Consider the following 24,371-nt stretch of genomic DNA (forward strand, 5'->3'; position numbering starts at 1 on the left):
AAGAATAGGCAGTATGGTTGAAAGCCTGTCCTCCGGAAACAAAAAAAAAAATTGAAAAACCGAATTAAAAAACCCTGAGTAACACCACTATTTTGACAAGCGAACCTATTTATGTAGCCAAAAGTAAAATCTGTGCAAGTACATACCATTAGCGAATCCTGCGCAAATTTTGTCGCCTGTGATGTAAGGTCGGAAGGCTTGTGGCGATTGGCTGATGCATTGCAACACATCAACGTAAGGTAACTTCACCACTTTCAGCACTTGTGATGGATTTCCGGCCTCGTCTTTGATACCCCATCCCGCGACCTGCTCGAAACGTCAATAAAACATGAGGAGTTTATTTTTATCTTTATGTTTTGTCGGAGTTCAAAGTCGCTTCATTGCACCTAATGTTAAGCGAAGTGAAGATTAAAGAAAGTGCTGACCGGCAAAGGTACAGGTACCCTAGACGGTCAACACAATCATGCCGGCCTGGATAATTCCTTCTTATCTTGACATTTAAGTATAAATTGTGAGTACCAGTATGAGGCCCATTAGGTCTTAATAATCAGAGGATAACTGTAAAAGGCATAAGTCATGAGCACAGATAAACAGTGGCGTGGTATAGTAGTCGCATGGGATTTGTAAACCAATAGACAACGAACATCGATTGAAGAACCAATCGAGCTTCACATCGGCGCGAACCCGGCCATTCACGAGCGTGCTCACGACTCGTGCCTTTATCAGTACCTTTGCTGTCATTTGTGTTGTAACAAATCAAATGGCTTTTTTTTAACGGTAACTATTCACTTATAACTACTGAAACAATCTGAATCTGTCATATTTTACCTTTCCCAAACTACCAACGTAAAGTTGCTCCTTTTCGAATTGGATGTCAAAATTCAAACATACTGGCCGGATGTGGGGTTTGTAGACGATCGTAGTTTCTAGAATAACAACGGCTATGTCGTTTTGGTAGTTATTAGTTCTACCTAAAAAATATGGTGATATATGTATGTCCCTTATCTGAAATGATAGATATGTAATAACTATAGTTTATGAACAGAAAATAATGCGGAGTGGAAGTTACTATGGATACTAAATAAATTTGTGTTTGGAAATTCCGTCCAAATATTAGGCACACTTCATTTAAAAGTGATTCAAATATCGAAATAAAACTAGTTATCAGATTTTGTCATTGTTTTGTAATTTAATTTTGGCCCGACATTTCGAAGACTGTAGCTTTCATCGAGAGAAAATTAAAATGTAAATACCGCGATAAAATCGGTAAATTATTTTTATTTCGATGTCTAACATTCGCGCAAACATAAATCATTAGTGATTAACATTTATTTCTTTCAAAGAAATGCTAGGAACTTCTTTTAATATATATTTATTTGTCCTAAATAAAAAATGTAGGTACTTTTTTAAATGCCATCATTCGAAAATGTAGATCAAATCAAGTTAGTATACTGTATAACTTCCTTAAATGTACTGAAATAAATAAGTATATATTACTACATATTACTTTAAAATCTTTGTAACAATTTATAATGTACTATTGTTTGTAATCCCAAATAAGTGAAAAAAAAACAAACACATTTAGTTGAGACTTAAGTCGTATTATTTACGATATAATCTCAAGGTTTATTACTTTCCAACCCTTAATTAATAATAAAGTAAGAGTAGTAATCAAAAAAACACTTACTTCCGATTTCTGGTCCTTCTCAACAACCATTTTTGGTTGCCAGGGTCTGTAAAGCTTGCCAAGAGCTACGGCGTACTCCTCTTTAGGTGTTACTGCATCGTTCACCCAGAAACAGTGAGCCGCTGGAAATATCATATAAGTAGGTATAGTTTATAAGCAATTTTTTTTGCTATGAATGATGAGACGAGCTTGCCGTTCGCCTGATGATAGGCCTTACGACCGCCAATACACAGTAGAACACCATCCAACACTTTGAATTACAAATTACCACTGCACGTGAGATGTTAAGTCTCATTATGTCCAGTATTTACACTGGCTACAATGTCCTTCAAACCCGAACACAACAGTGACTACACACTGCTGTTTGGCGTCAGAAATAGATAATGCGGTGGTACTTACCCAGGCGGATTCTCAGATATAGGAAACCTACCACCAGTAAAGCTAGATTTATTGATGGATGAAATTAAGGGAAATGAACCACAATCAGTGTCTCCATTTGTAAATTGTTTTTAGACAAATTACCTTGAATCACTTAAATTAACCTGTAATAAGACGGCGGAGCTAAAAAAGGTCCCCAATATGTAATTTGAGTTCATTTATTAGTTAATACATGTTAATACATGGTAAAATTCCAGCATCCATCTAAGCGTCATTAATAAGCCTTGTACCTGATAAGACGACGGTGCTGCTGATGAGTGCCCCACCGCAGATCTGCATGTACGGTCTCGTGTTCTTCGTGTAGATGCCAGCTTGCCAGGGCAGCTCGCCGAACTGAGCTCTCTCCCCGCCAAGCACCAACTCTGTGCCATTTGGTGTCACGGTGCCACACTCTGCAAGGTATTGTGATGTGTGACATCTGCCTTCAAGATGGACTAAGGCTTGAACCCTTTCAGTAGTTTCCAGCAGTGGAATAGTACAGGGCTGGTGTTATATTTTTATATGTACTGCATAAGCTTATGAATTGTGTTTATTATTGAAGTTAGTTTTCATAGAGTGTGAAGGTAAGTAAAAAATACGCAAAGAAAAATTAAAACTAGTGAGCGTCCAGTGGCCGAACTTAATATATTTGTAACACATATATTGTGTTTGTCTGCATTCCTCTATATGAATTTTAAAACAATTTATTTCAACATTCATATCCACCAACAGTTATACAAAGTGCGAGATATATGTAGGTACCAGTCACACATGCATTGGAAACAATTAAAGTCCATTTATTTCATAATGAAATACCACTAAAATGTTAATGCCGTACATCTTCAAAAGTACACATCGTTTTAATTTGCAACTAACACTATTGGATAGAACGTTTAATAAAAAATATTTTTTTGTTCAAAATTTTCAAAAAAGCAAATTTTTTTTACAGCACTTATCCCTTAATTTTTGCGTATTCCCGCTGTAACTCGTGTGCCGCAAATGTAAGAAACGAATGCTCAAGGCCGTTTGCTCGGGTGAGCGTCTTAAATACTTAATTATATCTTTATATTAGTATAAATACTATGTAATGCGATAGCCTAGTTGGGTGTGGAACAGACTGCCGAGCCGAATGTCTGCAGATTCAAAACCCAAGGGCACACACCTCTGACTTTTCTAAATTATGTGTGTATTCTTGGTGAATTATCGCTTGCTTTAACGGTGAAGGAAAACATCGTGAGGAAATTTGCAAACCTGAGAAATTGTCTATAGGAATCTTGAGGGGGTGTGAAGTCTACCAATCCGCACTAGGCCAGCGTGGTGGACTAAGGCCTAATCCCTCTCAGTAGTAGAGGAGGCCCGTGCCCAGCAGAGGGACAGTATATAGAATACAGGGATGATATAGATATTATTACTATTATATACCTATGTAAAGTAGATGTCTCTGTGACTTTCCAGTCATTTTGATCGGTAAGGACCTAACGGCTTCGAAAACGAACAATATTATAGGTACTACTATTATAATGAGTGGATTACTATTGCGCCCAATATTCTTAATATATTTTCTCTTTAAACATTATGTATAATCGACACACTTCGAATGAAATTATTATTTGTTATTAAACCTAGTTATTTGTGTGTATATAAATAACATAATTTACTCATATTATAATTGAGTAGATAAGTAAGAGGTCCTTGTGTTTTTGAATAGAAGATCTCATAAAAAGTCTTATTAAAAATATGTTATTTTATACCGTTATTCAAGCTGATAGAGATTAACCCCCTTATTCATAGACGTTTTTTATCGAACGATCGAGTAAGGCTGTGATAACAAGTCTGTTTCTCAGTGCTGATGGCATGGCAGTCTTCGCAGTGCGTAGACGTAGGGCCGTTGGGATTGGCTAATATTGAAATACAACAATAATAACCAATCACAATGGCCCTATGTCTATTTCTCAGTGCCGTTGGACACTGAGAAACAGGCTTGTTATCACAGCTTTGCTCCGTCCTTAGATAAAAAACGTCTATGAATAAGGGGGTTAGTTATAAACGTTAATATAGAAAATAAATAATTAATGTGACCATTTTCAAAACGTTGATTTGATTTTATTGTAAAACTTTATTTGTTTGAGAAATACAATCGTTAATTTCAAAAAGATTACATTTCATTATGTTAAATATATCTAATTCTTTCTATAATAGATATATTATCCTTTACCTATAGAGAATAAAAGATCATAATCGGTTTCCGTGGAAAAAAATCTGTAGTTTTTTATTATTATCAAATATTTCGATAATTGTATTTCATGACACCTGCTTGGGGAGTATATAATTTGCTAGTATACGTGTACACTTAAAAATAAGTACTAAGATTTAGCGGTAAACGCAATATGGGTAGGTAATACATTTTATTTATTTATTAACTTACAAACTAATAAGTGAATATAGATACATTATGTTCAGTTTACGAACAAATACGATTGTGTAATCAATTTTATTTACTTTGCACACGAAACATAACTGTTATTATTAAGATTGGTTAACTAGTATGTCACTGGGTTTTAATCATGAGGTTTGAAAGACCTCTCTGATGAAATCGTAATTATTACTTCACCTAGTGTTATCGGCTTGCCATAGGCCAGTGATTCCCAAATTTGATGAAACTGCGACCCTCACAAAACCTTCTATTTCTGGATTCACCTCTTGGCATCATGATGTCAATTTAATTCTTATAACAGGAAGTACTGTTTGAATTGAAATTTTAGTAACTTTTCGTTCATCAGTGGCCGTCTTACTATTGACTGTTGGTCAAATTTTGTTCTGTTTTCCAGCGTCCATCAAAATCTATCTTGACTCTCTAGCAGGTTGCGGCCCCTACTTTAGGATATGTAGCTGGCATAGATACCGAGAAGTGACAGAGTAGGTAACTTAGAAAAAAAATCAATGATACCGCCTTTACTTTTACTTTTGTAGCTATGCCTATTAACAAAACATACTTCTCTTTTCGGTCTGTATTTATCTAAGAGTTGTTAAGGTATGCTTAGTTTATTCTTTATTTATAGCTTACTCTGATCATAAAACGGAATCATGGTCGCGAGTAACAGCTGTATTAGTTACATCTCTGCCCATGTCTTTGATAATGTCAACGTTTATATATATTATTATGTATTTCCTGGTTTTAGATAAAAAAATAGTAGAGTATTAAATAAAACCAAAAATTTGTTTCATTTTAATTTACTATTTTATTCATACTCTCTCAGTTCCATCATTTTAAATCATTCGGATCGTGTAGTTTTGTGTTCTCTGATGCTAAGTGACTTGCCAATCATACTTATATTGCCAGAAGAATTTACTATCTTTAAGGAAGAGGAGGAGATACAGGCAAGTGAAAGAATTTAAGGTTCACTGATCATAGAAAAGGGACCCTTTCTTTTAACTTTTATCCCTGGTGCTTTATAACCAGCTTATCTAGCTGTTCACGTCCCTATCCTTGAGGTTAAAATGCCTTTTTAGTTCATTATTTTGTCTTCCGCTTTGTTATAAGGTATGTGGACAATTAATATCTGCAACTCCTCCCTATCTTTCTATTTGATTAATTTAGTTGCAGAATAATGAATTAATTTTCCTTGAGACTCGCCGAGCTTCACCGCTCGGTGTCATAAAATGCGTGCCAATGATCCTGGATTACAGGAGTTGTAGTGGTGGGTGTGAGGGCGGGAAAGTATCTTTATGATCGTAGAAAAAGCTAAACCAAATTTGTCACTATTTTCTGTGGCACAATAGTAGCATGATCGAGTCTGTACATTCATATTGCACATATAATATGTATTCATAAACATGGATTATGATACCTCGTTCTCTCCGCACCTATCCCCTGTACTGAAACTACACTTTGCGAATTTAAATTAGCTTTAATTAACTCAAAATATCCCTTGATTTTCAGCACGCACTTTTTATTTTATTACATTTCATATGGAACCTTTAAATTGTTTTGTATGTAAGGAATTTTATATATTTATGGTCATGAGTATTAGCTATTGGGCAAAAGCTATCATGCTCGTTATTTTATTCTTCTATATTAGATATTAGTATTTATTCTCGTACGAGTTCTATAGAATATACTATGCTATACTAAAATGTGTATTATTCTAGAAGAAACACAACGAATCCTTTACATTATCAGCCTTTCTTATAAACTTGTTTTAGCGTTAAGAGGTGATTAAGAATTGTTTAAATAGCTGTCTAAACATCACCGGTTTCTTTATTAAGAGGAAAGATGGCGGGTTTTGACATACAGCTGATCGAGTAAATTTGTGTTTTAATTTAGCATAACATCGCGAAATTTTTATAAGTAAGACTGAATACTTTTTGTTTTTAAATTACCATTGAAATTATTATTATAGTTTAAGTAATTTTTATTACTTTTCAACCTCAGCATGGCAGCTGTTTTATTTAAATGCTAACAGGATGGTGGATTGGGATGGTAAATAAAACAAAATAGCGCCAAAAGAATTTATTTTTTATCCAATCATCCATCCTTTTAACATTACATTGGGTTTTTGGCCATAAATTAAGCGTTATAGTTGCAGTGGGTCACTTCTGACCCGACAATGTTTCAGCGGGTCAGGAATGATCCGTAAATGTTTCAGCGGGTCAGGAATGATCCGACTCATAACTTAAACATTGGAGCATTTTACACAACTAGAAATATCCATGGCAATCGTTAAATACTGACATTTAATATGGTAATTCAATTCGAGAAAGGTCTATGAACTCGTATCTTAGTTTTAAAAAATTATATTTATTATCCTAATTTCATTTTCAAATTAAGTTGGCCATAGTTGACCCATTAGTAGAAAAAGAGTGTGTGTGTGTATTAAATGTAAATGAACTACATGATGAACAGTGTATATTTTACTGCCATTTTCAATAAACGACCTTAATCGCTTTTTTTGATCTATCTCAAAAATGAACCAATCATACCAAGGATTATTTTGACGCGTACAAATCGGTTATTTTGATTGATTCATTTCCGGAATCACATTGAAGATTGAGATTCAGATTATTTATTGAAAATGCCTGTATATTTTGTCTCCATTAGCATGTGGCATCCAAGATCGCAGTAATGTTGAGTAGGACATACAAGAGGCGGTACATTTGTCCGGGACATGACGTCAAAATGTAAGAGTGGCTCATAATTATATATTGTACTACTTCAAATTTTATGTCGCGGCAGTCGCGTTACTTATTCTGTCTCTGGTAAACTGTAGGACGAGGGCAGTGAGGTAGAGAACCGCATGCTACAAAATCCAATAGGACGTTATTTTACAATGGACATTACATTACTGCGTTTCGAGTCGCGAGCGAGAGGGAAATATTTTGAGGGTTAACATTACAAAATACTGTAAGATACTCATTGTAACGCCGAGCCTCACTATGCCTCGCCTCATTTGAAGTAGGACGTTGTACCGGCTCAATGCTTAAAAGAGGCTACTCTTACAAACTCTTTTTTATGTCATGTCCTACCCAACTCTAGATCGCAGAACCGAAGCCGTTAAAGCAAGTAATATCGTCTACATATTTTATTTTTAATTATATTTAAGTATAGCACAGGAAACATAAAATACACAGCCATTATTATAATTCGTATAAACAATAATAAATAATTCTATTTGCTACCTTACATTATTAATGATAATAGCTACCTGTGGTCTATTGATTTCTCAGAGGACATAAACTTAACAATAAATATTTTGCTCTATTCAATAGTATATATTATAGTCTATTTTTGGTGACGAGTTCCAAATATGACACCACTGCGCCTTATTACTCACATAGCTACAATAGGAAGCTTGGGTGGGTTTGGAAAGAACATAAAAGGGAATTAAGTGAGAGAAATGATTGCGCCTCCAATCATTTATATGAACTACTTATATTTATATTACTAGTTTTGTCAAAAGCGGCTTTACCTATTGTGCAGGGTGTGCGCTCCACACGGGTGCAGCGTGTTAGGGGGCGCCGAGCGACGCTCGCGACACATTCAAAGAGACATGTGTGTCGCTCGCGGCACTGGCGCTTTCAAGCAACCTGTGCCCGTGTTATTGCTTTAATACAATAACGTTTGATGTAATATTTGAAAATTTATTAAAGAGACAATGTAGTCTCCTAGGGGGCTCCAAGGAATTTCTTGCACAGGGGCGGCACATGAGCTAGAGCTGCCTCTGAGTTTTGTAATATATACTGTCTTCTGGGCGAGAGTTCCTCTACTACCGAAGGTTTAGGACAATGCTTTCTTATGTTTACGCAAATGTTAGACATTGAAATTAAACTATTTACGGAACCCAAAAGACCGGCGTCAGACTTCAAGACACTGAGCTCATTCCGCGTCGAACAGACCGACAACAGCAAAAAAAAAATTTAGTTCATCCCGTGACCATGAAGGTTTCAAAGTTTTTTTAAATGTTAGGAGAAAATAATAATATGTATAACCGCGATAAAATCTCTAAATAGTTTTATTTCGAGGGTTTAGGACTTTGAGTACCACGATAACTCAACGGAGGTTGGCGTATTCACTTCGCCCTGTGGAATGGGGGCATTTGGAGAATTCCACCACGGTATCCCCTGTCTGTCGAAAGAGGCGACTCATAAGGGCCACGAAGGGGGTTGTCGGCGGACAGCAGGGGGCTGTCCGTTCTAGTACGTTTTGTGGATCTTTGCACACTTCGATTGACCCCCGGGATGGACGGTGGTGTGCCTCATGCTGCTGTTGACACCGAGGGCGCCTTTCGTAGCGTGGGGGCTTCTGAGCCGCCGCCCTCTCACCCTCTATAGGAGAAGAGCCGCTAGGCGGCACCACCCAGGGGCGGCTGCGGACGAAGACTTAGACACTATGCGTCAGAGGAAGCCTGCAGCCGTCCCTAATGCGCCGAAGAGGGCCACCGCGGAGTTATACTTGGTAGGCCGTTGCGTAGGTTAGTTGTACATAGGGTTAGGGACTCGGCTCGGCAGCCACCTGAAGGTCTCGATCAAGTCCGGACGGCTTTTCGCCCGGCTGTAACAACGGTTACCCCAACATAACTGCTCAGACGCCCCCAACAAGTCTGGGCGGAAGTATTAAGGGACTTTAGCGCGAAAAAAAAACAAAAAATTTGGCGTATTCACGTACCTTCGGAAGTCATATCGAGCACTCACAAGTACCTGCATATTTTTTTCTTAACTGTTAAAATAATAAGTTTAATAATGAATACCCATGTAACTTCGAAAAGCCAGAAAAGGCATGCAATCATCAGATGCGTTAAAAATAATCTAGCGCCAGATTGTCTGTCTAAAACCCGCGATGGGGACTCTTCATAAGAATTATAACTAACTTCACAAAGCGTAGTCCTTCTGGATTCCGTGAAGGATCAATCCACAGTTAAGTCTTGGAAGAAGAACGACGCGTTATATCTATGTATAATTGAATAAGATATCTATAAGAATACTGAACTCTTTGGTTGCGTAAACGTTCGGCCATATATTATGAGTTACATTGCAGCAAATAAACATGTGTACCAAAAATGAATAAGCTTGTATGCACTTTTTCTTCCTACTTGGTTATCGAAATGGTTATTTATTTTGAATTACAAAATTGTTCATTATTTATTTTGCTTGTTGTGTACCTAAATTTTAACTTTAATCTCTAAAGAAAATTTTGTCTTTGTACGGATCTTGGGTCACAAAAACGGTGCTATTTATAATATTAAAATTGATATTGGCGGGATTGGTAATGTTGGGACTGGCTGCCACTGGGACGTCTATATTATTATTTTTTTGCGTCGTTGCTGTTGGAAGCCTTTGTAGTATATCCAAAATGTTATTTTTGTCAGATGGTCTTACTGGTAGTCTATGTGGAATCCCATCGTCATTATTTTCACCATAAGGCCTTACAACACCAGCTTGTCCATTTATTTGTGGTTTTGTAACAGTTCCTATTCTCCAGTCACCTTCGTCTATCGCGTATTCAACATTATTTTCACTAGAGGAATTTGGACTTGCATACTGGAAATTGCTAACAAACACTTCAACTTTATCCTTAACAATAACGGTAATATTTGTGCCGTTTTTGACCAAACCTGGTATGCACTTGGCGACGTAATTCCAGGCTCCAACGGCCCCAATACAACTCATGTAGCGAAATGTGGTCTCGGAGTAGTAGTTGGGCTTGCGACACTCCGGCTGCACCAGGGTGCCATCCGGTTCGTATTCGTTGCAGGTTCTGAACCCTTGACTGCTTCCTGAGAGTACGCATTTGTATTCCACGCTCACGTGTTCCTTCAGATGGCAGAAACCTGGAAGGAATAAACGATAGGGGTCCTCAATGTGATGATACTGCGATTTATGATATACTCATGGGCGCGTGCTGAGCAAGGTCTTTACCAAATTCCTCATGAACCAGCAGCTCCATACTAACTGTATTTACAATTATATTGTGAGGATAGCCAATTTTACTGAGTGTGCGTCATGAAAGGGATTTGAGGTTATCACGGCTCGTACTTAAAGTGAAACAATATTACAAAATGCTTGTTCAATAAAGATAACGAGTAAAAATTTCAATACGTTAAGGTTTTCAGATGTTAGACGATCACACACAGGATTTGGATATTGGTCAAAATGACTACATTCTGGGCTTAGATAGCTACTTTTATTTTGAAAAAAATGCACATTGAAACTATGTTTCCAAGCAAAGTCACGTAAGCACGAGCAAAATAATACTTACGTGTACATTTCGGTAGTGGAGTGAAATTCCACCAGCCGTTGGTGCAAGTGACGTCATTCCTGCCCAGGATCCCGTAGCCCTTGTTGCAGGTGTAGTTCAGCGATACAAACTCAAAGCTCATTCCTGGTTTCGCGTTCTTCATACCGGAAACTACGTATCCGCCGTGCTCGGGGTACTCTGGTAGCACGCATGCGCCTTCCCTGCAAATGTTTTAAGTTATGTATAAGCTTGTAGAACGTTACAAAACATTGGTTTAGTGCTTGATGATTATGAAAGTAGCATCTTGTAGTGTAGCAGCTATTTAAAGATAACTGAGTAAATATAATGGAAGCCCTCAAACGAGGTAATGTGGATCGTTGGTCGATTATTCGACGATGTAATTCTCCATAATATCTCTCATAATGCCAAAGAACTTTGCCAGTGTTACGACTGGTGCCATGGCACATTATTAGCAACAAAAATGGATAATGCGGTGATGATCACCTGGATGAATGAAAATAGAATACTAAAAGAGCTTATCTTTGCAGCCATTCATTAATTTGGATTGTGAACCACAAACAGGTGGGCAAAATGCTCGTTTATTCATCATCACGCTATATAGTTGAAGGTACTTACTTAACCGGTTGGACGCTTGTATTTCTGTCAGCGCAAAGGTCATCCGCTTCGTCGGAGCCATCAACGCATTCGCGAATCTGGGGATTTCATTTACATCGTATTAGTCTCAACTCGTAGTATTTTAGAATTACCTGATAATTTTCAAAGGAGCCTACATTTCCTAGAAACTTACCAAGATACTCATGTCACGTCTTGCAATTGTCTCTGGGATTTTAGGAGACGAGCGAGTGTCGGAGATACCGTCTCACATAGTGCTATTTCGAAGACATTATGTGTGGCTGATTTAGAGCTGGTATTAAATATGCCTTGTATTGTCTTCCTCATATAAATAAGATTTATCTGGGAATCTAATTAATATGTTCGATTTTCACAAAACCTACAGTGTTCGTTATTACGATGAGTTTTATTTGTATTATGGTGATACTCATTGTTTATGGATTCTTAAAAACTTTTTGATAGGATACCTTTAACATCAAATATAATCCAGTAATTATTGTCAATTTCAATACTTACGCCATTGCAGTCAGAGTCTTTGTCCACGCACGCTCCGTACGCGCACTGGAACAAATAGGACAGGCAGGTCTTCCCCGCGCAGGATCTGAGGGTCTCATCGGACCCGTCTGCACAGTCCGCCACACCGTCGCAATGTTTGTATGCTGCTATGAAACGCCCGTCGAGACATTTGAACTGACCCCTGGAACATAGAGATTTTTTCTTCAATATTTATCACGAAGTAAATTTACAGTAAGTCATTTTACGTATCGTGACATCGTATAGCTGGTCATCATTCGAATTTTGCTGTTGCACCCGTGTTTTAGATAGAAGGGTTCTGAGATCAATATAATGGGCGCGTCGGTATAAAAGATGTTTACATTGTCGGTGGTTGGTAGCACTGACCTGATCTCCTCGGTCTCGTTCCTGCAGCGCGGCAGAAGCTCGTCGGAGTTGTCGGCGCAGTCCTGCACGCCGTTGCAGGGCGCGGTGCCGTCCACGCACGCGCCGTACGTGCAGCGGAACCAGTTGTACTGACATCTGGTGGAAGAGGATTGATTGAAATTTCATATTGAGCTCTTTAAGTAGAGGTAGCAATAAGTAGCCAGGTGGAGTTATGGAGATTATTAACAGATGTAAAAATTCTGCAGAGTCATCTAAAATAGTTGATTGATTTTAAATTTGATATACCGAAATTAATTTCCAGGTTTTTAGTAAGTACCGTATCATACAGATTGACAGATGGGAAAATTGCTAGAGTTTGGATAATCTACATACCTGTCCAACCATCAACTCTACTCTATCAAGTTCGATCACAATTTTAGGTATTCACGAGCGGCAGTAATTGATTAATCATGTGGCTCGCTTACTAATTTTTAAGCGACCAAATGTCAAGTTTGATAATGCTAAAAGTGAAGGCAAATGTGATCTTACTGTCGCTCCCTGCAGAGGGCGTGCGTCTCATCGCTCGCGTCGGGGCAGTCCACGATACCGTCGCATTTACCGTCGAAATTTATACACGACCCGTCTTTGCACTGCCATTGACTAATCCTGAAAAGTAAATAATTTTTTTATGAATCAATATTCTTAGCAATATTTTTTTACATCTATTGTAATTAACTCTTCCGCAACTCGATGTAATCCGCGAGCAGGTGATGTGAAGCAATTTTAGGTAGAATATTTCAATGCTTGATCAGCTTTCATCGTATAAGGCGCACCGTCAGTAACAAAAACACATATATTCTCGTCCATAGAAGAATCGGGAAATAGAGATCTGATGGAATCATTTATCAATCGGGCGATAGTTGAATGGTTGGTGTTTTGTGTCGACGGCTTATACAACACGCCCCATTAGATAACTACTGTCAACGAAAAAGTACCAAAATATACAATAATGCTATAATAATAGAATTATATGCAAATGCATACACACCGTTGCCTACTAATCTTAGTAGTGTGCAGTCCTGGATTTGTAAATAGGCCGTATAGGCCGCAGCCTATGGGCGGCAGATTTCAGACGACGCTCACTCGATTTAATTAATCATTCGTTTATTTAACTTTAGTGCCTTCCATAATACAAACAAATGGAAAATTATTAAGTAGTTTAGAAACCTACATACATACATACATAAACCTATCTACAGTAGTGTGCGTGTGCACTCATGCTGCTCACAGACACTGTAAGCTATTAGGGAAAGTAGTGGGGCGCGTCTTCGTCGATGAAATTATATATTATAGATTACTTACCGACAATTAGAGAGCTGTCTTCTTGATCGATTCAGGACTGTGTCAGTACTCAGCGCATTTCTGAAACGTTGTAACAATATTAGTATATCACTAAGATGTTTTTATTACATAGATACGTTGTCCGAGCTCAATACTGGCAAGACGAAAGTAAGGTTGCCCGACTTGACGGCCAATGAGCGTGCGGCACTAACGTTGTTACGTAACTGTCGATGTATATATATCCTTTTCTAACGAATGTATGCTGCATCGTATTATTCCTTCTTAGAGCCAATTTGTAATTATATGTACAGTTACGTGAATATAGCAAATATTGCGCCGTTTTTATGTGCCATTTTGTTAGTGTATGACGCGTCTATTTGTAAAACGTCATTGGTATACCACATATAGGCACATATGTGGCGATCATCAAAGTGCATCATTGTTTGAAATTATGATATTTGAAATTAAATGCAATGGAAAATATCTAGTTTTCGGATGTAAGTGTTTTTTTTTAATAATTTTGTCCCGACCTCTCAGTCTTTGCAGCTTTTATAGTCGCGAGACATTGAGGTGTGTACACTGTACAAGTATCTACATTTTTATTAATAAAATACATTTTTAATATAAAATATAATTATATTTATCTTTATTTTATACTTTATTTTTAACATTTTACATATATATTCCTAAAAAAAACATGCAAATAAAAATATAAAAAAATGAATGACTCTCCGATGGCAAATCTCAAGACCCAAGCCACGTGCGGTTAGGGATTCAAAGTGAGGAATCTCCTCACAATTATATTTAATTATTGTAAAATATAAAAATAAAATTATATACAGGGTCATTTTAAAATTGCGTTACTAAATGAAACCACGTACTTATCTACTTAGAAATAACACTTTACAATAAGTTGTTTGAGCCGTAGATATAAAATAAAAAAGTGTAATTTATGAACAAAATAAATATAATAATTTTAATTTTACGCGCCCTATTGCCACTATTACTACTCTAAGAGAATTCTTCGCAGCGGCAACATCATACTTTCAGTCAGAAATATACTCACGCACACGCCATATTCCCATTAAATTACAAAATTGTCAAAAATTCAAAAAGTATAATCAGGATTTTCGGTGAAAATATTAGTTATTAATGAATGATTTTTGGCACAATGTCAGCAAGGATGAAGACGAGTATGTGGTTTAATTTAGTAACGCAATGTCAAAATTAACCGGTATAAAAGTAGCATTGCCTGTGATTCCGCCCGCGTGTAAGGTTTTTCCGAGATAACAATTTTCTTAGGACATAAAGTAGCCTATACTTATAGTAATAAATATGTAGCTGTTATTGCAGTAAACTTACTCTCCAATAGTACAGGCTTCGTCAGCTCCGTTGAAGCAGTCGCGCTTGCCGTCGCAAAACGCGCTGAAGCTCACGCACGAGCCGTCGCCGCAGGAGAACTCGTCGGGGCTGGAATCAGTACAATTACCATTTATAATAATTATAACAGTCCTGTATTATAAACTGTCCCACTGTTGGGCACGGGCCTCCTTTATTACTGAGAGGGATTAGGGCTTAGTTCACCACGCTGGCCTAGTGCGGATTGGTAGACTTCACACACCCTCGAAAATTCCTATAGAGAATTTCTCAGGTATGCAGGTTTCCTCATGATGTTTTCCTTCGCCGTTAAAGCAAGCGATAATAAAAAGAAAACACTCATATTTTTTTAGAAAAGTCTGAGGTGTGTGCCCTTGGGATATGAACCTGCGGGCATTCGTCTCGGCAGTCCGTTCCACAACCAACTAGGCTATCGCCGCTTTACCATTTACACAAACTAAACAATATCACGGCACATTGTGGCAATTGGTTGATATATGCGGCCTAAGGGGTTGAAAAAGGCAATTTCACTTGGACTTGAAGCCGCCACAATGAGAAAACTATTCGGTAACTGTTCGGCAAATACAGCTCAAAAATTGTGCCACGCAGAGCCTTGGCTATTTAAAGCAACTATTATTAGTTGACATCAAAATAAATATTATGTGTTCTCCACTGCCTGAGAAACACCCATAATATCAAAAGGTTGGATTGCCTTAAAGAAAAGGAATAGTCATTAGGGAACGAGATTCTTCAGGATATATTTTATATCCGCCTGGATAGCGACCACTATACACAAGGTGTTAAACCCGCCATAGTGGCTCACGTAAGTGTCGCATTTCGGGGTTGGTCTGTGTATATCTGGTTCCAACAGGCCGGCACAATTGTGGCGACTGCCGAGGGGTAATCATCTTTCGTAAGTCGGCATTCTATTGGACCCCACTCTACTATCAGATGCAGTGGCGTCACATTCCTGTAAATATATAAGGTAAAAAAAATACCTGCAATAGTTAATTTCTTCTTTCAACACTGACGTGAGGGCTGGCACTGTGGCTGAAATTAATAAAAAAAAAACTTATAGCACACAATTGTTTATGAATTAAATTATTTATAATTATTTCGTAGTAATAGATAATAAGTAAATAATTATATTTTTTTATTCATACAGCGTAACGTATGTTGGTAAATAGGTCTGGATGTTTGTCAAAAGTCTTTGGTACACGATTAGACGATGTTTTAGCATATAGGTTTCATCTCGGAAATATCTCGTTGAAGATATTTGCGTTTTCATATTGTATTGTTTAAGTAATAGGCACTCCTATAGATGGCGCTGTAGGCAGTTACAGCGCCATCTACATAAGTGCCACAGTTACAGGGCGTTTGTATCGGCAAAGACTTTCGAATGAGCGAATTCGCAAACAATACATAATGTTAAATTAATTTTTATAGCATTGTAAAAGGCCGGCATCGTAATATTTATTTCTCATCGTAATATTTAAGTACTTAGGAGTAACGTAGCTTCCTTTTAGTGAAAGCATTTTCTAAATCGGTTCAATAGTTCCAGAGATTAGTCACTACAAACAAACTCACTTTTCCTCTTTATAATAGTATAGATACATCGTGTCAGCAAGTCGAGTTTTGTTAATGTTTCTGGGCTTGTGCGATTACTTAGCGTCAAACTCTCTTGCTTTAAAAAAAAATATTATCATACTAGATACATAAATATCACCAGTAGCTATAGACCAGAGTATTGCTCGGTTTTTTTCTTTTTGTTTTTAACTTTTTTCTAGAAAGGCGTCTGAGCTACGACCCCAGGTAAAGAAGCGGGAAGGTCATCCTCGCTGCTAAATCATAGAAAAACAGGCAAGTAGAAATCATTATTAATTACATTAATACGCAATTATTATGAATAATCTTTTTATTTTCTTTATTTTCAAAGATTTTTATATATCAAAAAAGTTCAGTTACTCAATGCTTGCAGTTTAAAAATCATTCATTTATTTCATGTAGATAAAAATTTCCTTATTTAGTACCTTTTCTTCGTTAATTAATTAAAAAAAATACATTTTTTAACGTACGCTAATGTGATAATGAGTCATGATAAAGTAAAGATTTGAATTTAATTACTCAGTTACTGTTTTACTCAGAACCATTAGTAGGCGACTATGGACCTTATGCCCATGAACTACTAATACTTATAATTGGATAATAAGAAAACAGGTATTTATAATGATTCTTCGACCGAGAGATGATATCTAATGTACATTTTATTGATTTCCTCGTAATGGTTTGTGTGACATTCTTATATACGATGCGTATATCGATATTTGCTGATAGGATGTATTTTATATCCGCCTGGATAGCGACCACCGTACACAAGGTGTTAAAACCCGTCATAATGGCTCACGTAATTGTGTCGCGTTCCGGGATTAGCCTGTGTATAGCCGAAGTAATAAATAAGAAATAAACTGTAGGTATAGAATAAAAACAATTTCTACTTGTTTACTTCTAGTGTGTTGCTATCATTCCAAATAATGTGGATTTTAATTAAAATGTACCTACGTCATTGTAACGTCTGTCGGCCGAGGGACGTCCCGCGTACCAAGAAATCTTCAATAAAACAGGTTTTATATACTGGTATTTTGATAGATTGATGCGCTATTGAATAGGTTAAAAAATATAACTGTGTACAGCGGAATGATACGGATGTTCGCTCGCTTAGTGCCACGTTCTCAAAGTCACAATGTGTTTGATAAATAATTGCTGATCGTATACTTTTATCCACCCGAATAGAAACCACTACGTTAATATCACGTTCAGGGTCTTATTTATAGACGTTATACCCCCTTATTTATCGACGTTATTTATCTAAGGACGGAGCATTGCTGTAATAACTAGTGGAGACATACTGTTATTTTGTTATGTTATACCCGTGCGAAGCCAGAGCGAGCCGCTATGTTTTTATATACAACGTTTACAGTTTTTCTGTAGTGTATTTCGTATCAGCATTGCACCCGTGCGAAGCCGGGGCGGGTCGCTAGTATATTCTAAAACAGCGATTTGCCTATCCTAGCTGTATTAACATAGAGCGACTACGCAAAATTAGTTTGCAGTAGAGTTATTAGGGGTAACTGTGAGTGAGTGACTGAAATGTCTCCTGTTTAGGGCTGTGGTGGGGAGGGTTCTTATGCATGAAACTAGGACGTTAGAGTGGGCAACTAGTAATATAGTATGTATATTTAAATTTATTTAACAATGCCCTGTATATGTTTCTATTTCATTAATCTAAACCTAATTTATAGATTTTTTTTTATTATAATGAGGTTTTAATTATCAATCACTAACGTTTTTACATCTTCAGTGTCATTACGAGATACACTAATATTAGCTCTGAGTTTTTTGATAATTACAAAACATAATAGCGTCTTAATGCTGTTTGGTTTATTGCCTCAAAATTGGATTTCGTTTTTATTGCTATGAATGACGAGACGAGCTTGTTGTTCGCCTGATGGTAAGCGATTACCGCCCATAAACAGAAAACACCATCCAATACCTTGAATTACAAAGTATTGTTTGATATTTCACTGAGGTCGCCATCCTGAGACATGAGCTGTTAAGCCTTATTATGTTCAGTAGTAACATTGGCTACAATGTTCTTCAAACTGGAACGCAACAGTGGTGACACACTGCTGCTTGGCGGTGAAATAGACATTGCGATGGAACCACTAGTTAGTGGATAGCTATATACCGAATAATTTTCCTTGTTTACGAAGCATCCGCAGTATCTTCTCAGTTGCGGGATTTTATTTTGTACAGGGTTATCTTAAGTTATCACTAACTCTTATTAATAACTTGGTTGGCGGAGTCGCAATATACCTAGTCTTGCCATAAATATTGTAATAAAGAAAAAAGAAAATTGTTAACTGCAAATAACATTTATTACTTTTACAGTGTGTCAGTTTAATACATAAATATAAAACAATTAAAAATATAAAAAGCTTATTCGAAGTGGTCTCCATTGGCTGCAATACAGTCCTTTAAACGATGAGGCCAGTTATCAATAGAAGCACGCACTCTTTCCATGGGAAAATTCTTCACTGCCAATCGTATAGATTGTTTTAGGGACTCCAAATTATCATGGCGTTTAGAGCAAGCTGTACTCTCTAAAACTGACCACAAATCATAATCCAGCGGATTAAGATCGGGACTAGACGACGGCCAGTCTTCAGCTCTGATGAAGTCCGAAACGTTCGATTCCAACCAAGACTGCGTGGACCGAGCTTTATGACCCGGCGCCGAGTCTTGCTGGAAGGACCATACTTGGTTATTGAACATGGTGATGTTAAGGGGCTTAACTACCTTCTCAAGAATGGTATCTTGATACACTTGTGCCGATGTTTTGATACCTTTTTCACAAAAATATGGCTCAGTCACTCCTTCATAGCTAACACCCCACCAAACCATCACTGAAGTCGGATAATGTCCACGTTGCACTCTGTCGACTAATTGGGAAGCTTCCTTAGAGCTTTGAGCATAAATACGGTCATTTTGTTTGTTAAAATGTTGCTCAATTGTAAAAATTTTCTCATCCGTAAACAAAATTTTTCTGTGACCTCCCTTTGCGTACCGCTTCAGTAGTTGTTTCGATTTTACCACCCTATTCTTCTTTAAATTATCAGTTAAGAAATGGCCAGTGCGTCTCTTATAGGCTGCAAGTCCTAAGTCATCTTTTAAAATACGCGACATGGTTCTAGGTGCTATCTTCATTTCCCGAGATAAAATCTTTTGCTTTCGGACAGGATTTCTTCGAATTCTTTCCCTTACTGCTTTGACCACCTTTTTCGTACGAACACTACGTGGACGGCCAGATCTTTTCTGTCACAAACAGAGGAGGTCTCATTGTACCTATTAATAGCCCGGTACACAAACATTTTACTAATACCAAGTGTATGGAGAGTTTTAAAAATTGCATTTGGCTCCATACCTACTTTGTGTAATGCTATCACAGCGATTCGGTTCTCTTTATCACCCCACACCATTTTAATATCGCAAAATATTTTACAATGTATTGGCGCCAAAATGAGAAAACACAATGAACAATCGTATAAAAATGACAGATTCGAAATTCAAATGTAATATTTTTTTATAATTAAGTGTAACAGTATTTATGGCCAGACTAAGTAATTATTGTACCACTGCATTATACATTTGCAGTGTGAGTATACATTTTTGATATGGGAATGTTGTTCAGTATAACCCTGGGGTGTGTAATATGATTAAGACACTGTGAGCTCATTCTGTGTAGATCGGACCACCAACAGCTTACAAAATTTAAAAAGTTGTATATTTGTAAAATGTAGGTAGATATTGTAACTTTGACTTTGCGGGTGATCAACACCTCAGTACGCCCCGTGACCACGAAGGCTTCAAAGTCTTCGAAAGTCGGGAGAAAACTAAAATAATTAAAACCGCGACAAATTCCAACAAATAGTTTAATTTTAATGTGTAATATGTTATATGGAAGATAAATTATGTGTTTCAAATTGCGTTAATGATAAGTTGTGTATTTGTCTACCAAGTTTGAATTTGCCGCCCTTTGAATTCGCTGTCCAGGGTATGGACCCCGGCTTGCCCCCCCTTAGATCCGAGGCTAAGCCTGTGTATATCTGGTATCGAACAGGTATAATTTTGACCAAGCTGCCGACGTCAATATGCATTTTTTGCTTAGTTCAACAATTAAAGATTTTACACTAACATGTTCATCTCATGCGGAACTGATTATTGAAACTAGTATCTCGTCAAAAAACGAATATATTGATGTATTATCGTATTAAACTGTTTAGATATTTCAAGGTTGCAATGCCATCAAGTCTAGCGGTCGTAAGCTAGGAGAGTCGCAGTTCTATAATAAAAAATATTTATCAAATATGTAAAATAGGTTTTCAAGTGAATTTATAGGTAATAACAGTGGTTGCCATTTTAGTTCAGAATTTGAACAAATAGTTTATATGGAGTTCGTGTCTTTAGAATATACGTCAATGGTGTGAAAATAATTATGATACAAAAATATCTGAATTTCTTGGATCCAATCAGAATTCAGAACAGATCGTTGACCTCTCTGGAACTCGTACGTCCCGTTGGTTAGCGGCCGATGTCCTCGTTGCGAAGTAAATTTTCGAGTTATTGATTTTATGTCTTTTAGTAACGGGATTGACCACTCACTGGCCGGACAGTAAGCCACTGCCTATATACATGGCAAGTCACTGGCATTGTTAACGACTGCCCTAAAACACTGGCAACAGCATCCACAACTTGGACTGCCAAGCACGCTGTGATTTGCATTGTACTCGTCACCTTGAGGTATTGCATTAAATATATCATAATACAATAATGTCACTTAAGAAGTCTTAAGAACTCCCTCCTTCCCCGCCTTTCGGAGGCAATTCTAGTGCACTCCGTCTTCACACTGAGTGCACGTCCATGTTTGGGGAGACATTTGTCCCAGTCTTACGCACATAGTAAAATGTGAAGATGCTACTTCCCAATTTGTCGATTTTGTGTATCTCCTAAAGAAGACATCATTTTAATTTGCAACCAATACTATTAGATAGACAATATAATAAGGAACGTTTTGGTAGTTTCAAAATTTCAAAAAGATCTAAATTAGTTTTTTTGAAGCAATTATTTGTAAATCATTTTCCCGCCGTAACTCCTGCGTCATAAATGTATGAAGAGACTGCTCGAAGTCGTTTTTCGGGGCCCTCACGAACTCCGAACGTAGGCTTATTTCGAACACGACAGAAAGTGAGACAATGCTCTTGAAATATGACATGAAGATTTCTTATGTTTACGTGAATGTTAGACATTAAAATTAAACTGTTTTTCGAATTTTATCGCGCTTTTAATATTTTAGTACTCTCCCAACGTCCCCCCCCCCCCCCCGTGACCATGGAGGCTGCAAAGTCTTCGAAACGTCGGGAGAATAAAATTCGAAAAATAGTTTAATTTTCATATGACATGAATCTTAAACAGTGATTGAATTTTGTAGCCCAGTCTAAATTCCCGGTGTTCTCATTTCTTGATTTTATTTACTTCGTTTACCAGACAACGAGACTAAACGTGATTTAAATATTAATAGTTAATTTCGGTTTATCCCATCGCTATGATTGTTTAACACTTTGCATTCAAAGACAGAAATAAATGCTGTTTTACGGAAAATTAGATAAGTAGCTGGCCAAATTCAAATCATCAATAGACATTAAATAATTAAAAATTGTGCGAAGTAAACTAAATCTCTAAGCGGCGATAGCCTAGTTGGGTGTGGTACGGACTGCCGAGAAGAATGTCCGCAGGTTCAAATCCCAAGGGCACACACCTCTGAGTTTTCTAAAATCATGTGTGTATTCTTTGTAAATTTATCGTTCGCTTTAATGGTAAAGGAAAACATCGTGAGGAAACCTGCACATCTGAGAAGTTCTCTATAGGAATTTCGAAGGTGTGTGAAGTCTACCAATCCGCACTAGGCCAGCGTGGTGGACTAAGGCCTAATCCCTCTCTGTAGTAGAGGAGGCCCGTGCTCAGCAGTGGGCAAGTATAAGGCAATACAGGGCTGATATTATTATTATTATAAAGTAAATCTATTTTATTTTTTACGTGTAGAGAACAAAAATCAGACACGAGCACAAAATTTAAATGATTTTAATTGAATTTGTTCAGTCACTTATCAATCAAGTCGATATCATCTTAGAGTTGAATCTACGATTCTTTGTTTGGCGCCATTGACGTAATTCCTTTAGGCAGTAAAATCTAATACGCAATGATTACTAAAGATATGTTTTTTTCCCTCATGAATCAACCGCTTTCACTAAGCGGGGAATTTTATGCAGGTTTTCCCGAGTACATGCTTTGTGCAAACGAAGTCTCAGTACACAGTACATTGAGTCAATAATTTTAGAAAAACTGATTCACCATTTAAAAACAAATTTAAATTGGCATTTATTGTATACTTCTAAGTTTTACATTAGCTAGCCTAGTTGGGTGAGAAATGGACTGCTGCGACGAATGGCCGCAGTTTCAAGCCCGAAACGCACCTTGGACTTTTATAAAGTTATGTGTGTATAGTTTGTGAATTTTCCTTTGTTTTATCTGTGAAGGAAAACATCGTTAGGGCAACAGACCTGCTTACCTGAGAAGTTCTTTATAAGAATTTTGAAGGTATGTGAAATTCTGCCAATCCACACTAGTATGTCGTGGTGGACTAAGGTCTAATTCCTTGCAGTAGTGGAGGAGGGACATGCACAGCAGTGGACAGTAAATAATACAGGGTTCATTTTATATTAAGTATATATTACTTATATCAGTTTGACCTTCTTGATTGAGTGCCAGATTCTAACCCCGAAAGATAAATAAAGGGGGAACCATAATCGTTTCAAATTTTTATCAATATGAACATTTATAATCACATTTTCACATGCCTAAGTGAAAAATAACATAAGACCTTGTAATAGTGAGCTAGCGACATATCGACATAAAACAAATTTTACGGATTTTACCACGAAATTGTTTAATAATATAAAAAATCCGTAAAATTATTTTCAAGATGCCATTTTCCAATTAACGTTGGCGTGAACTGACTCCGACAATACGCACTTCCAAAATAATTATAGCCGCATTGCTGAGCATTGGAGTAAAACTATTTTGCGGATTTTATTGCGATTTTTGATATTATCAACTAGCGACCCGCCCCGGCTTCGCACGGGTGCAATCTTTCTCCACTATTTAATGGATGTTATTATACATATAAACCTTGCTCTTGAATCACTCTATCTATTAAAAAAGGCATCAAAATCCGTTGCGTAGTTTTAAAGATTAAGGCACACATAAATAGGGACAGAGAAAGCGACTTTGTTTTATACTATGTAGTGATTTCTCCCCGTCTTTTCAAAGACTGCAGCATTCATGGTCACAGGGCGTATTGCGATGTTGGTCATCCGAAATATTACAATATCTACCCACATTTTACAATTATAAATTTATTTTTATTTTAGTTGTTGGCGGTCCGATCTACGCAGAATGAACTCGTGTCTTGAAATCTGGCTGATAGTTTTATTTCAATGTCTAACTTAAGAAATCATTACGCATTGCTAAGTTTTAATGAAAAACGATTGAAATATTACGTTTATTAAATCTCCGTCAGTATGAGTATGATGCGAAACATAATATACCAAGCAGTGGCGAAAATGAAATTTTTCAAAAGGTAAGTAACCTGAGGCGAAAAAATGCCTTAGTTAACACATCGCGGCTAATTTA

At 37.1% G+C, this 24,371-nt stretch overlaps 1 protein-coding gene across 1 annotated transcript in view; it reads right to left on the bottom strand.

Moving 5' to 3' along the window:
* Positions 1–24,371, bottom strand: part of LOC115452206 (modular serine protease) — a 31,851-nt gene that overhangs the window by 4,704 nt on the left and 2,776 nt on the right. The window contains exons 2-14 of the mRNA XM_037443052.1: positions 16,064–16,136; positions 15,051–15,158; positions 13,710–13,769; positions 12,897–13,013; positions 12,369–12,503; positions 11,985–12,165; positions 11,472–11,548; positions 10,857–11,056; positions 10,213–10,428; positions 2,356–2,517; positions 1,688–1,809; positions 829–1,005; positions 147–306 (exon numbers count right to left, since the gene is read on the bottom strand). Of these exons, the coding sequence (XP_037298949.1) occupies positions 147–306; positions 829–1,005; positions 1,688–1,809; positions 2,356–2,517; positions 10,213–10,428; positions 10,857–11,056; positions 11,472–11,548; positions 11,985–12,165; positions 12,369–12,503; positions 12,897–13,013; positions 13,710–13,769; positions 15,051–15,158; positions 16,064–16,136 (1,788 nt within the window). The remainder of the gene's footprint in view (positions 1–146; positions 307–828; positions 1,006–1,687; positions 1,810–2,355; positions 2,518–10,212; positions 10,429–10,856; positions 11,057–11,471; positions 11,549–11,984; positions 12,166–12,368; positions 12,504–12,896; positions 13,014–13,709; positions 13,770–15,050; positions 15,159–16,063; positions 16,137–24,371) is intronic.

The sequence above is a fragment of the Manduca sexta genome, chromosome 26, assembly GCF_014839805.1.
Source record: "Manduca sexta isolate Smith_Timp_Sample1 chromosome 26, JHU_Msex_v1.0, whole genome shotgun sequence".
In the NCBI taxonomy this organism is placed as follows: domain Eukaryota; kingdom Metazoa; phylum Arthropoda; class Insecta; order Lepidoptera; family Sphingidae; genus Manduca; species Manduca sexta.